Below are 14,684 nucleotides of genomic sequence, written 5' to 3'. Positions count from 1 at the left end.
TAAAATTCTGGGTTTAATTTCTGGCAGACCGTGTTGTACCAAGAGGCTTACAAAAATGTGCAGAATGTAGGCTGAAAGTCACTTACAGAGGATAGTTTGGCTCCTCCCATGCTCTAAATTCTTGATGCTAAATATTTATTCTGCTGCCTGAATTCTTTGTAAGCAAATGAAACTTCTGAATAAAGAGTAAGGGGTCCTGCTTCATTTCTGTTCCATTCAGAAATGGCCAGTGTCAATGTAAATAAAAATATTGTAGATAAGCCATCTATTAGAGATGATGATTACTGAGGTTTTTAATAAGGCTCCAGTACTCTTCAGGGCACTACTGATTTAAAGAAAATGTAGCTTTTCAGCAAAGTAATGCAGCCCCCAAGATCTGAGTTCACTGTAGTGTTTTCTACTAGTCGAAGATGGACTGAGTGCCTTCTCCTATTCAAAGGATATTAAACTGCCAGGATTTATCATTATTCAGTAGCTCTCTAATAACTAATATAATTTTTTTAAAGTACAAACTAAAATATAAAGAATAATTTAAATTAAATGTGAACTTAGTTTTTTGCTGCCGGATTTGATGCTGAACACTGAGAAGGGAATTTTGGAGAACCAGATTCAAAGTGTCCATCTGTTCTAATAATCTAAATGGTGTATTCTAGAATCTCCTATAGAACTTCCCATTTAAAAAGCCTTGCGGAATAGGGTATGACAGACGGTCCTCTGCTAGCATAGTAGTGGTAAAACTGGTACTTCTAGATATGTGGGGGACTATCCCAAAATAAAAATATTCTGGGGGATGATGAAAGCAAATTCAAGGAAGACTAGGTTAAAAAATTCATCTGAACATAGCCACCTACTTGCTGGCAGTCAGTGAATTTCCAGATGAGGTAGATCTTGGCAGGTTTTGATTGCTGCTTGTCTTTCTATTGTTGCAGGCTGGTAGAAGCTTTATGTATACATGCTGTTGTGATAGTACAGCAAAGTATGTGACATTCTTGTCACAAACATACAAACCTAAAATTTAACAAAAATGCGCCATACTTGTGTGATGGAGGGGCCAACATACTGAATGGATTACAAGGCTATAGGTAGGGTGACCAGACAGCAAGTGTGAAAAATCAGGACGGGGGTGGGGGGTAGTAGGAGCCTATGTAAGAAAAAAAGATCCCAAAATTGGGACTGTCCCTATAAAATCGGGACATCTGGTCACCCTAGCTACAGACCAGGTTCTTTGTGGGGAGACCACAGATTATCTAGCAGGGCCCAGAAACAGATAGAACCCTTTGGCCTCCCAGGAAACAAGCCTGGAGCATCAAAAGTAGAAGGCTAGTTCTTGGGTCTGGAAGTGGTTGAGCAGCTCAAATGCTGTACTACAAAAAGTCTGCTCCTCAGAGCTAACAGTACTAAGATCAGTGTACGCCTTTTAGTGGTGTGTGTTTTGACACTGGTCTGTTTGCTGCCTTTTTAAACACTTCTCTACTCTGAAGAGTAAGGGAAACCAATGACCGTGTTCGCTGCCTGTTTAAGTTTTACATCCTCCTTGCTCAAAAGAGGAAAAACCATTTCAACTCTCAGCTCGCTTGAAGGCTTTGCTTTAACGCTCTCCCAGAGAAAAGCAAGGAGTTTGTTGAATGAGGAGGAAGAAGTATGCTTAAAGGCAGGAGCATTTGGGAAGCAAACCTGGAATGCTACTACAACTCTAAAGAGCAGGGATGATTGAAGTTTGCTCACCTCGGTGCTGAGGGAGTGCTAGGAGATCACCGTGTGACCACTTAAGTACCATTTATTAGACCCTAATAAGACTGTTGCTAAACTAACTAGCCTAATGTCCTCCACAAAAATCGGTCTGCAGTCATCACAATGGCATATTGACCTTATTTATGATTGTCTAAATTTACATTACCCTAGCATACCTGTTAGGTTTCTGTACTGACACTGTTAATAGCTGCTACTTGGTGGTTTGTACCCATTTCTGTATACTGAATATTGTGTGTGCAAGTTGTGACAGGGTCAGGCCAGATGGCTATAGGAGAGTAATAGAAGGCAGATATATTAGCCCCAGGCTAAGTAGGTCCCTTTTCCCTGGGTAAGGTAACAGGGAAGGTTCCAGAACAATCAGGAACCTTCTGGAGACAATTAAGACAGACAGGCTGATTAGAACACCTGCAGCCAATCAAGAAGCTGATAGACTCAATTAAGGCAGGCTAATCAGGGCACCTGGGTTTTAAAAAGGAGCTCACTTCAGTTTGTGGTGTGCGTGTGAGGAGTTGGGAGCAAGAGGCACTAGGAACTGAGAGTGAGAACGCAGACTGTTGGAGGACTGAGGTGTACAAGCATTATCAGATACCAGGAGGAAAGTCCTATGGTGAGGATAAAGAAGGTGTTGGGAGGAAGCCATGGGGAAGTAGCCCAGGGAGTTGTAGGTGTCGCACAGCTGTTCCAGGAGGCACTCTAGACAGCTGCATTCCACAGGGCCCTGGGCTGGAACCCGGAGTAGAGGGCGGGTCTGGGTTCCCCACAAACCTCCCAACTCCTGGTCAGACACAGGAGGAGTCGACCTGGACTGTGAATTTAGAAAAACGGCCAAGCTGAGGGCTGCCGTGAAGCTCTAAGATAAGCAAATCCGCCAATAAGCACAAGACCCACCAAGGTAGAGCAGGAACTTTGTCACAAAGTCTACTAAAAAATTGATTAAGAGGAGACCATGAAATAAAGGCAGTTCCATTTAATGTTAATAATTTGTATTGCCATAGTGCCCAGGAACCCTAACCATGGACCAGGATCCCATTGTGCTAGACACTGTAATAACACAGCAAAAAGCAGGTCCCTGCCACAAGGAGCTTAAATCTAAGACTATGTCTATGGCATGAAGCTTTACCAGTAACAGTTCTGTCAGCATATAGCAGCTAGCATAGCTATTTTGGTGGAGGTGTGTTCACATTTGGCTGCCTTTGCTGGTGCAGTGAGTCCCCACGGTGCCAGGTTGTATCAACAGCAGCTGTGCAGCACTGTGGGGAAGGCATCCCATTATCCCCATCGCCACCATCTGGCGCATTACTTTGTGGGATATGTTTGCAGGAACACTTGGTGATACTGAGGGAAACCAGTGCTCTCAAGGAGTTGTGGGAGTTTGGGGTCAAGTTCCTACAATTCCCTCTGGTCCATCTTGATATCTACTGTTTTTCTCATGCCACTTTTCAGTCTGTCCACCACCTCACTGGCAAGCATGCATGCTGAACAGATCAGCCGAGCTCTTGTGGCTGCTTACAAAACAAATCAGTCACCCTGTTTCTAATTTGCGGAACCACAGCTACGAGTGTGGCTGGCTGTGCGACGCTACGAATGAAAATACTAAGGGGAAGTGGATAATGTGGCTATTGAATGAAACTTGGCCAGCTGCTGTAAGTGGCCACTGGCAGTTCTGGGCCCATGCAGCAAGCACCAAATGGTGGGATCAGATTGTGATGCAAACCTGGGATGACCAGCGGTGGTGGCATAACTTTTGGATGCAGAAGGTCACATTCCCAGAACTGTGTGCTGAGCTCACCCGGTACAGGCACACCAAAATGGGAGTTGCTTTCACAGTTGAGAGAGTGGATGTGAGATGAGACAACAGATGGATATGGATAGAGGAGTACAAGAAAAGAATGTGACAATGTTGGTTAGCATGATAGACTGCAGTGTCAAAACAAAGTTGATTGATTTCCTTAAAATCTGTCAGGGTGTGTCTAACCCTTCACTTACTCATCTACTCCTGGCAATTAAACCTAAAAAGGTAATTTTAACCTAATGCATATCTTTTGAATAGTCCAAACTATAAGTCTTCCACTATTGACACTAACAAACCACCTCAGGTATCATTTTCTGAGTAGCATATGTTCCCAAGAGCTACATAAGGGGCATTCTTAGTTCAGTATATTTGTGTAATGTCCCAAGTCTATAACTCTCTGAATTATCTGATTTTTATGAATCTGAGGGGCACTACAGTACTGTGAGCCACTCCCAACCTTTGAACAAGAAATTCTGTAGTTCAGGTAGAGCCACCCAGTTTGCATACTATGAAATGTCCAGGTATCTAAAGGATGGATAACAATTAGATAAAAATTCAAATAATGTTGGACTAAAATCCATGTAACTTTCTCCACCTCCATACAACATGTTCAACCCGTTAAGTTAACTTTATAGCTGGTAAAAGGTGACAGATTGACAGTACTATGGACTGAATTCTGCTTTTCTACCAAAGGGGTACAGCAGCGCCACTATAGTCTCCTCCACCGCAACCACCCAGCCTCTAGCTTCATCCATGAGCTGGAGGGAGATGGGTCTTTGGCCTCTTTTTTAGGAGCCCTTTTGATTAGAATGTGGTTCATGTTGCTAGTAATTAGTTGTCATTGCTATCTTAATGACTGATGGATTAAATGAAATGTCTGATGGATTATATGAAATGTGTTTGTGGCCTTAGTCCACCTCCTAGTGGGCAAAAGTCAACATCAAAAATGCTATCACAGATGCCAGATAGTTTCAGTTATTATGGGGCATTCAGCAGAGATACCAAGGACTGGGATGGGCATAAAGAATTAACTGTCACCTTATCCCTAGATACAGTTAGTGATTGAGGCAGGCTAGCAGGGAATCATAGGGATTCTTGTATTTTGTTCTCTGGGCAAAATATTTTAGTTTCAAAGGTTATTTGTCTAGTAATTCTAATTAGCACTCACTTGAAAATTAATATGAATAACTTATTTTTCCTCTACAGAACTATCCGTGTGTGGCTGAAGAGAGAGAGTGGGCAGTATTGGCCTAGCATATACCATGCAATGCCATGTAAGTATTTTGGGATGTTCATTGTTTGCTGTGTATTTGCCAACTGACTTCTTTGGGTCTGGACATGTACCTCTGAGCTTGTGACCTTTTCGGGAGCTCACAATTGTACGCTAGATACTATGCTTGAGCTAAGTGTCTAGGTTCTCTGAAGCTTGTTTACCAAGTTATGAACCAATACAAAATCTCCTGTCTTTTTAAAATGTAATATACATTATTTGATATTTTGTAAACATCTCTTCTTTGTTTCTATTACTAGCTGAAGTGCTAGTAGTAGTGATTTCTTTCTAAAAGCAAAAGGCACAGTCCCTACCCTGAAGAGTTGACAATCTAGTTCAGATACATGATGCAACAGTATGAGTTGAAGGTGGTGTAGGGAGTTCTGCAGAGGAAGTGGTGTCTCTCTTTTGTTGAGAGGGTCTAGAAGAGAGGATTGTCTGGTATGTGAGAAGAGGGAGGATATCCCCAGATGTAGCATCAATGAAGATACAAAGAGGAGAGTAGGAGAAGAGAATGCATTGGGACTGGATTGGATAGCAATTTGAGATGAGCTCAATCTTCTGGTGTATGGTTTCTGATGGCATAAACAATTAATTAGATGCTGGGTAAGTGATGTGGCCACTCTGTCACAGCAGCAGCATCCGGAGATGTCAAGCACATCCATCCACCATCAATGAGCTAAATAAAGAATGAAAGCAGAAAGAAGTGAACACAATTATAGACAGGAATAGAGTTTAGAGAGCCTTGTAATTAAGGGGAAATCAGGAAAATCAGTAATGGGATTTAAAGTAGGCAGTGATCTGATCAGAACAGTGGGAAAAGGTGTGCTTATTTTTAACTAGACATCCTGGAGGTACAGGAAGGTGGAAGTTGAGGGAAGCCAGAGAGGGGAATGTTACAAAAATTAAGGGAGGAGATGATTGTGGCTTTTGTCAGAGTTAAGCAGTAGAGAATGGAGAAGAGTGTGGGTTCCATAGATAATGATGTAGAGGAAGATCAGAAATGGATATTGCCAATGGAAAGAGGAGAAAAAGGGTGAGAGACACCAAGTTTCTGAACTGGAGCTGTGAGGGAGGCTAGCAGAATTTGGCTCCATTAGAAGGGAGGGGCAAACTGAGGGTGCGATATCCAGGTATGGAAGTTGGAAAGACTATTGGAGGTGAGTAAAGAGTAGGAGAGCATTCATGAGTAGAGGGGAAGATCTGTGTGTAAGGGAAAAAGAGTGGAGGATGGAGGACAAAGTCCTGAAGGACATTAATGGAATACTGGAGAGGCGAGGTGAAAGTGCAGCAAGAGGAAACTAGAATCGCTGAGTCTGGTGATGAATGAATGCTTGAACACTTTTATATACAAATGTAATGCAAATCACCAAAAGTCAGGAAACTCAGTGCAGTCTAAAATTCTGCCATTAAAGGGGTCAGTCAAGACTGAGGAGTCTCAAGTAAGAACCTTTCAGATTTCACCCCTTTCTCCTATAGCACTATAACCTTTAAAATGCTTACTGGGCAAGAATCTGGTATTGGCTACTGCAGGATACTGTTCCTACAGGCCGGTGGTCTTCTCCAGTGTGGCAAATCTTAGCTACCTTCTAGAGAAGGGTTGCATTAGTTGTAGGGGGAAGTTTATAAATGATGTACACAACAGGGTGTCATGACTTCTTTGCTGATGCACCGTGTTAAAGTCCTGTCAAGCTGCTTACTCCTTAGCAGATATGGCTCCTTAAGTGAGTTCACACAGATGTAACAGAAGTGGGGAGTGATTTTTAGAGAGGGTACAAGATCTAAGGCAGGTTTCTGCATGGAAACCCTAGGGAGAAAGCTTAAGCTGAGGCTGGTTTGTGTTGTGCTTATGAGTTACCAATAAAGAAGAAAATATTGGGACGGTGAGAAGGGTAAGTTTGAGCTAAGTGTGTGGGGATTCTATTCAGAGCTGGGTGGAAACCCACCCTGCTTATAGTGTACTGAAAACCAAAACTATCCTGTGAATCTTAGTTATTAACATGTAACGCTCTTCCCATCTCTCTTCCTCCCTCAGCCTTGCTCTCCCAACCAGAGAATATTTACATGTTAAGTTGACATTTTAATACTTGCTGATTGACAGACCCATCTCTTTACTGGGAAATGCATTGTACCTACTCAGTGTTTAGTTCCCCAGTAATGGCTTGTAAGCTTGGGGTCTTAGTACAGCATTGTTGTAGATGGGTTACTGACATCCTGCAGCAGGAGTATGCTATATTTTTTGACGTGTTCCAAACAAAACAAAACATGCTCAACAGGGGAAACACCCCAGTTACCCTATTCGAGAAGGATTCCAGGTGTCCCTGGCAGGCCGTTTCTTCTAACCCCCATCTGTGTCCATGGGTGAGCTCGTGGGAATCTCGGTGCTTGACTGGTCTTTATATTCCGGTATGTTTTTGAGCAACATACTGGCCACATACTCTGCTGGGGTAAAACTAGGTAGCTCCATCAAAGCCAATGAAGCTATGCTGATTTATAACAGCTGCAGTTCTGTTAATCTGACCTAAGGAGTTGTGTTCCCTTAGCTAGCTCTGTCCGCTAGGACATCTGTTCCAGCAATGGCATTCATTTGCTTTGGCTAATACTGATTTCTTTAAATATTTGCATACATTTGTGTTTAAGATTTTTGTTACCTCTGCTCAGATCCCGTAGATCCAGAGGGTTGGGTTTTGTGTGTCTGCAAACGGTGGATGTCCTGAGAAAACACTGGGGCATCTCATTAATTCTGTCTCAAAGCAGTTCTGAGCAGGGCAATTGTAGATTTTCCTCTGTCTCCCTGTTCTGATCTTTCAGCCCAATTGACCTGTGGCATGTGAATCCTGCCGCCTCCACCACTTGTCAGGCTGTCTGAAATGACTCCCAGTTATGAGTGCCAATTTCAGGTCAGACTGTCAGGGCATATACGCCAAATTGGTGATATAGTCTACAATTAGATTTCACCAAACTAGTAACAAATATGCACTCCTGATCAATCTGTTAGTCTTACCATTTAGTCCCAAACAGTCCTTTTAGGCTCTTCAGCCTACCTTGCCACCGAGACAAACTGGACTTTGTGATACTGGTCACTATACCAAATATCACATCTCATTAAGTGACTCCCAACCCCAAAGGGTCCGTCACTTACCCCAGCTCAATGGATACTCTTGACATCACACCAAAGATAATGCTGGCAGCCAATTTCTGTAGTAAACCTAACTAAAGGTTTATTAGTTTAATAATTAAAAAAAAAAAAAAGAAATGAGTTATTGTGAGGTTTAAAGCAGGTAACATGCATTAACAGGTAAGTCAAAGTTTATAAGTCTACAATTCTTAACATTTTAGTAATCTGCTAAATTTCCAAAAGTTCCTCAGGGTTACCCAGAGTAATTCTAGGGATCCTTGTCCACTTGTTTAGTATTCCACCCTGTTAGCATCCAAAACAGTTCAGAGATACATGTTCAGTTGCTGAATCCATTCCTGTAGCGTCTTTCCAGGGAAAGCAATCTGGCAGGTGTTTTCATTCACAGCATGAACTCTTCTTTTACTGATTAAATATAAACACAGTGACACGTGCTTTGAAGTTAGCGACATTTTACATTTCTAATGCTCCATTCTCGTATGATGAGTAAACATAATGTAAGCGCAATGTGATAACTGGGAACAATCCTTCATTAGTTTTCATGAAGTTTACACCTCAAGAAAATTCTCATCTAAGTACTCTCTCAAAATTTTTGATCTACAGTTAATTAAGTACAGGGATATACATAATGTAAATCGACAGCAATCAACAGATTGTAGATAAGTGAAGACCATATCATTCACATTTCCTTTGAAATAAATTAACACTCAAGTGAATTAGTACGCTTAACGTTTCTTTGATAATCACACACAAGTAAATTGGCCTATTGCTCTGCCCTGAGCTGGCCTGTCAGCCTCACCCCACCCCCAATTTTGAGGAACATCTTGCACCATCCCCCTCACCCAATATCTTGGAAAACTTTGGAACTATTGAATATGAGTCATGCTGTTCTATCATTTCTTTCTAAGTACGTACAAGTATAATCCTACGGCTGTGGGGTATTGCCTGCTGAATTGACACATTGTGTCTTTTCTGTATCACTGTTTCTGAAAGCTATTGGATGAGACATGAGTGATTGTCACTCCCACTGCCCACACACCTCTTACACCAGAAGTGACCTTGCTACCTGAGTGTGGAGTGGCATTGCTGTGTTCTTCACACAGTTCTTTTTTAGCTTCTCTAGCCAGGAGAAAGCAGCACTGGAGCGGTGACTGTCTAAGAAGACTTGTTAAGGATGTAGGTGTGGGAAAAGATGTCTCTTTGCTACCAGAATGTGATGAAATCCCTGCTCCCAAGCTTAGCCATCCCACTAGCATCACAAGAGGAAACAGACAATGAAAACGCAGACTTAAGAAGCACTACTGATCTATATGGCTAATAGGGATGGACTGAAAAAGAAGCTAATATAGTTCTCATGTTCACTACACGTTAGTTGGCTTAGCAGCAGGCTTACAATGGGCCTCTAAAAGATAACTACAGGCAGCTCATCCTCCTCATGCACATGCATGAAGGCTTTGTTAGTCTTAAGCATTTGAGCACTGTTTAACCTTACTTTTGCCTGTAAATGGCCTTAAGATTATGAAAGGGATACAGTCTAGCAAAGAGAAATATACTAAGAGTGCAGAATGGACTATTACTGTAATAGAGGAGGGTGGAGTTTCAGTTATGTACCAAGAGGTAGCCTGCTCTGCCTATCTGATGTTAGTTTTAATGGTTTCAATACAAACTACTGTGATCTCGGGGAGAATGAAATACGTTGTAAATGAGGATATGCATTAGGTAGAAAAATGATCACTTTTAAATAAAATCCGTATTGGTTGAATCCATATTATTATCCTAGGGATAATAATTATGTAAAGCAGTGGTCGCCAAACCATAGATCACAATCGACTGGTCGATCCTGGAGCCTCTGCCAGTCGATCGCGATCTCTGGCCGTTAAAAGTCCTGCGGCACAGCGCAGCTAAGGCAGGCTCCCTGCCTGCCCTGGCCCCGCGCCACTCGTGGAAGCAGCCAGCACGCCCCTATGGGAGCAGGGTTCTTTGTGTGCTGCTCCTGCTTGCAAGCACTGTCCACACAGCTCCCATTGGCCACTTCCGGGAGCGGCGTGGGGCCAGGGCAAGCAGGGAGCCCGCCTTAGCCCCGCTGCGCTGCCAACTGGGAGTCGCCTGAGGTAAGTGCTGCCCAGCGGGAGCCCGCACCCCAAACCCAAACCCTGAGCCCCTTCCTGGAGCCAGCACCCCAAATCCACTCCTGCACCCCAACCCTCTAGTCCCTCCTGGAGCTTTCACCCCTCACGCCTCCTACACCCCAACTGTCTGCCCCAGGCTTAGTCCAGAGCCCCCTCCCACACTGTGAACCCCTTGGCTCCAGCCCAGATCCAACACCCGAACCCCAAGCTCCTGCCCCAGCCTGGTGAAAGCAAGTGAGGGTGAGCAAGAGCGAGCAACGGGGAGGAAGGGATGGAGTGAGTGGGCGGGGCTTTAGGGAAAGGGGAGGGCTTCGGGGAAGGGGCCGGCTAGATCACTTTCACTATACTGGTACAATTAAAGCAGTTCAACCCCCTAGGGTGAATGTAAATAAGCCAGTAAAAAGGTGCTTTATATGAGAAAGGGGAATCAGGTGCATTTACACTATGGGTGGTATGAACAGAAATAGTTATACTAGGCCTATGTTGTTTAAGTGCTTTTGAATATTTATACCCAAAAGTTTTTTTGTTTTTTTTTTTTGGTCAGCTCCATTACTGACACATTGTTTATATGTGTTTTGGAAAAAGCATGACTTGAAAAAACAATGATTTGTCAAAATCTGATTTTCTGTGAACTGTTAATGGTATTTGCAACGGTAGTAGAAGTTATTTAGATTAGACCGTAGCTAGCACTGGACCTAAACTGTAGGGTGAGAGTGGTATTAAGGATTTTATATAATCTGGTATGATACAAATGTTTTCATGAAGTTTCTTTAAAAGAATAATCATTTGCGTTAAACACTGCCCTGCAGTGTTAGAAATCCAGACATAACAGCATTGTGCCAATGAACCAGCAGTTGAAATGACCTCTTAACAGAAGGTGAAACTGACCAGTTTAGTTTCACTGCTTTGAAATTGCTTTAAATCCACTAAGTAAATGGCAAAATGATGAAAAGTAAACTTTTCTAATTACCAGTTTCACTTTGATAATCTCTGGTGGTGTTAGTAGCACCGACAAAATACTTTTCATTGTGACAGCTTCCTTTTTTAACTGAAGCCTTTTTTCTTTGTTCGTTGAACATCAAGTTAGACATTCCAAAAAATAAAGTGAAAAAACAAGTAATCAGAGCCACTCTCAGTCTACTTGATTGACTGTCTGTCTGTGCTCTTTGAGTTTCTGTTGCCATAAATTATTCTGTATTCTCCCCTCAGTAAATAAATCGATACAATTCTAAACTCCATGTGGTGGTGCAGTTTCAGTTAAATGTCCAACACAAGCTTTTTTTGTATTGTCTTTTCTTCATTTGATTATGCCACGAAATAAAGAACATGGAGGATCCACTGGATTGATGAATGTTTTGATACCAGTCTAGAGTGTGTGTTTAAAACAGTTGAGAAAACAAGTTGAAAATATATAGGGTATTCACTAGTTATAGAAACAAGTGCACACACCTAGTTAGGGGTCAGGGGGAGGGCTACAAAAAAACAGAACAGGAAAATCCAGTGAAAAGCAGTACTAAAAATATTTAGTTAGTTATTCCTGTGATCAATATAAAATTAATGGTAAAAATCAGAAGGAGCAAGAATTCCTGGCCCCTCTGCTAAAATTGCCAGTTGTAATGTCGAACCTGTCCTGCAGAAACTTGATTGAAACTTCAGCTACAGTATTAAGAGGCAAAAAACCAAAACTATCACTACACACCTAAATTGGATTAAAAAGGCGGTTTATAAACCAAGAGCAAATAGAACTCTAATTCTTAATAGAAAATTCTGACTCTACACCAACATGTTAACATCACCAGATTCTCAAAAGAGCCTAAGAAATTTTTTCAAAAGCAAGTTGCAAGAGTATATCCTGAAAATTTGTAGTGTGGTAGTTGTCTAGGATAATGTGTTTCTAGGGTATTAGATGGAATATTTTTTATCATACTTTTTAGTCATTGGTTACGATATAATCTATTTATAATAGAGATGCTTGACAACTGTAGTTCTATTATGGACTATCGGTCTTTAATTTTGTTGAAACTCAATGACATTTCAGTCCATAGGAGTTTCCTACTTCAAGAATTTAAACTGATGGGATGTAAACCTTAGAAATAATTTCTTACTTTATAGCTGAAGATCAGAAAATGTAGAAAATTAGCTTCAATCATTCTGTTAAATCCACAAAAACTTTTTAAAACTGAAATGTCTTTAATATTCTTTGAGGGGTCTGTGACCCCACAACTGCTCTTGTATAACATTTTCTGTTTAAATAATTTAATTGGCGGGGGGGAAGTGGATCATGAAGTAAGGAGTAGTTATATGTCTACTCATTTATTTCCTGATGTAACAGGGTTTATTGAATAGCGTTGCAGGAAGAGTATGTTTATGCTTTTCTATCATAAGGGGTAAAATAAAGAATAGCATTGTAAGTGTGTTAACTAGATAGGGACTCCAGAGCTTCAAGATCAATGAGAATCATGGTTTTGTTAACTTCATCAACATGTTCATTTTTTTCAGCTCCATGTTCATGCATGTCTTTTAACCCGGAAACAAGAAGGCTGTCCGTAGGTCTAGACAATGGTTCAATCTCAGTAAGTACATATAAATAAGATTTCCCATTGAAATACTTCCCTTTTGAGAAGTATGTATATATTATTGTGCTGAGGAATTTTAATTAGCATTGGCTAAATGACAGACTAACATTGATCCTAGCTACTAATGACACTGACCGCTCTAGTGCAGAAAACAGAAGACCCATGACAAATTTCAAACTAGCTGCTATATAAACTTGAGTTGGGTTTAGAGGAATTAGGGAACTAAACAAATTGTATGGGTTTACTTGTCCAATAACAAGTTTTTAATTTACCAACTTTGATCAAATTATTAATCACTTGTCTAAATTGGTCTCTGAAAACAGCAAATGAGCATAAAGTTACTCTCAGATCCATATGATGCATCTCAACTCATACAGCTAGCTCTTTATATGGAATGTATAGCACTGTTCCAGAGCACTGTACAAAGACTGGTCCTGGTTACCCTCTTGTTAATACAATGTCATACAGGTATAATTCTCCTTTGTGAGAGACAGCTTCCTTCCATGGAGTCCGTTCTGATTTACAGCAGTGTGAATGGGTCCATTCTCCTTCAGTAACTTCTGAGATATGTATTCATGCATGTAAAGAGTTCAGAATATTGAAGCAGAGATCTGCCATGTGGATCAGAGGGGTCCCACTATTGCCACTGGATTGTAATTATTATGGAAACTGTTACTTGGGGTCTGACGAGACTAAGAACTGTTTTTAGGGGCTCAGGTGGCAGTGGTGGTCAGAGGCATTCTGTCATTCTTTCAAATGAGAATCCTGGTACAGTTATCTGTAGCTTTGACATTTCACGGTCAGACCTTTGCCATGTGCTTTACAGGGGGCCATATCTTAACATTGATTTGGAAGCTGGAACAAGTGCCAAAGTTAGCCCACCTTCTTGGTAAGCTTGGTGTCCTATAGAGAGCACAGGGCCCCCGTGCTTTGGGACCTGCCCTGGTTACCTGTGAGCTCTCTGGTAGGTTTTAAGGTGCTGGCTTTGCATTATGAAGCCTGAAATGACCTGGGAACGCCTGCCTGAGACTGCATCTCCCCATTATATTCTGCTACAGCTGCAGTCAGCAGAAGTGCAGATGCTAAATCCTCATTAATCTAATACAGAATGAGGGGTGTTCTCTGTAAGGGCTTCAGGGAAGCGTTCCCTCCAGTCTGATCTAGTTTGCATTTGTCGTCTTTCAGCACACACTGCACTTGTTTCACCTGGCCTTTGAGAAGAGGGACGGGGTTAATATGCTGACCAGCATAATGGAGTGTTGGTATTTTTTGAATCATAGAATCATAGAATATCAGAGTTGGAAGGGACCTTAGGAGGTCATCTAGTCCAACCCCCTGCTTAAAGCAGGACCAATCCCCAATTTTTGCCCCAGATCCCTAAATGGCCCCCTCAAGGATTGAACTCACAACCGTGGGTTTAGCAGGCAATGCTCAAACCACTGAGCTATTGCTCCAGAGTGTGTGAAAGGGGGGGTTGATTGAACTGTGTTTTGAGTTTGTAATTCTAAATAATTGACAGGGCACTTGGATCCTCTAGGAGGACACATGTTGTTTATTCTAAAGAAAGTAAATTGAGAAAAAATATGCTGTTTTTAATCTAAGAGATTGTATTTTATTAGGTTTGTTGGTATAGGGCTACATCTACACACACATTCTATTCTTTCAGGCTATTTTTTCCTTGTGTTGGCCCTTTAAATGCTCTGCCAGTACCAGCATGTTCTACTAGCAGCAACAGCAAAAATCAGATAGCATACAGATGTTTTGTAATATTCCCCCAACATCTGAATTAGTCAGGCATTCAGAGGAATATCTGATGGCTGCTTTCTGAACCATTAGCAGTTATGTTCTAAAATAATTCTAAAATGTTCTAAAATATAGAACAAAATTTCTGGGAAATATTCCAAGATAACCAACTTTTGACTCAAAGTCCAGACTATTTCAAATGCATCAGTACAGGGCAGGGAAAAAATGCTACTTTCAGAAATAAAGGAAATGTGTTAAAATACTCTCTCTACGTGCACTTTCAAAA

The 14,684-nt window shown here is 41.6% G+C and overlaps 1 protein-coding gene across 5 annotated transcripts in view; it reads left to right on the top strand.

The window, feature by feature from the left end:
- Nucleotides 1-14,684, top strand: part of WDFY2 (WD repeat and FYVE domain containing 2) — a 143,837-nt gene that overhangs the window by 57,713 nt on the left and 71,440 nt on the right. For all 5 annotated transcript variants that reach the window (XM_077810791.1, XM_077810825.1, XM_077810798.1 and 2 more), the window contains exons 2-3: nt 4,751-4,818; nt 12,579-12,652. In XM_077810791.1, the coding sequence (XP_077666917.1) occupies nt 4,751-4,818; nt 12,579-12,652 (142 nt within the window). The remainder of the gene's footprint in view (nt 1-4,750; nt 4,819-12,578; nt 12,653-14,684) is intronic.

Source organism: Eretmochelys imbricata, chromosome 1 (genome assembly GCF_965152235.1).
Source record: "Eretmochelys imbricata isolate rEreImb1 chromosome 1, rEreImb1.hap1, whole genome shotgun sequence".
NCBI lineage: Eukaryota > Metazoa > Chordata > Testudines > Cheloniidae > Eretmochelys > Eretmochelys imbricata.
Note: the sequence above shows the minus strand (reverse complement) of the source record. Positions and strands in the feature narration are given on the sequence as shown.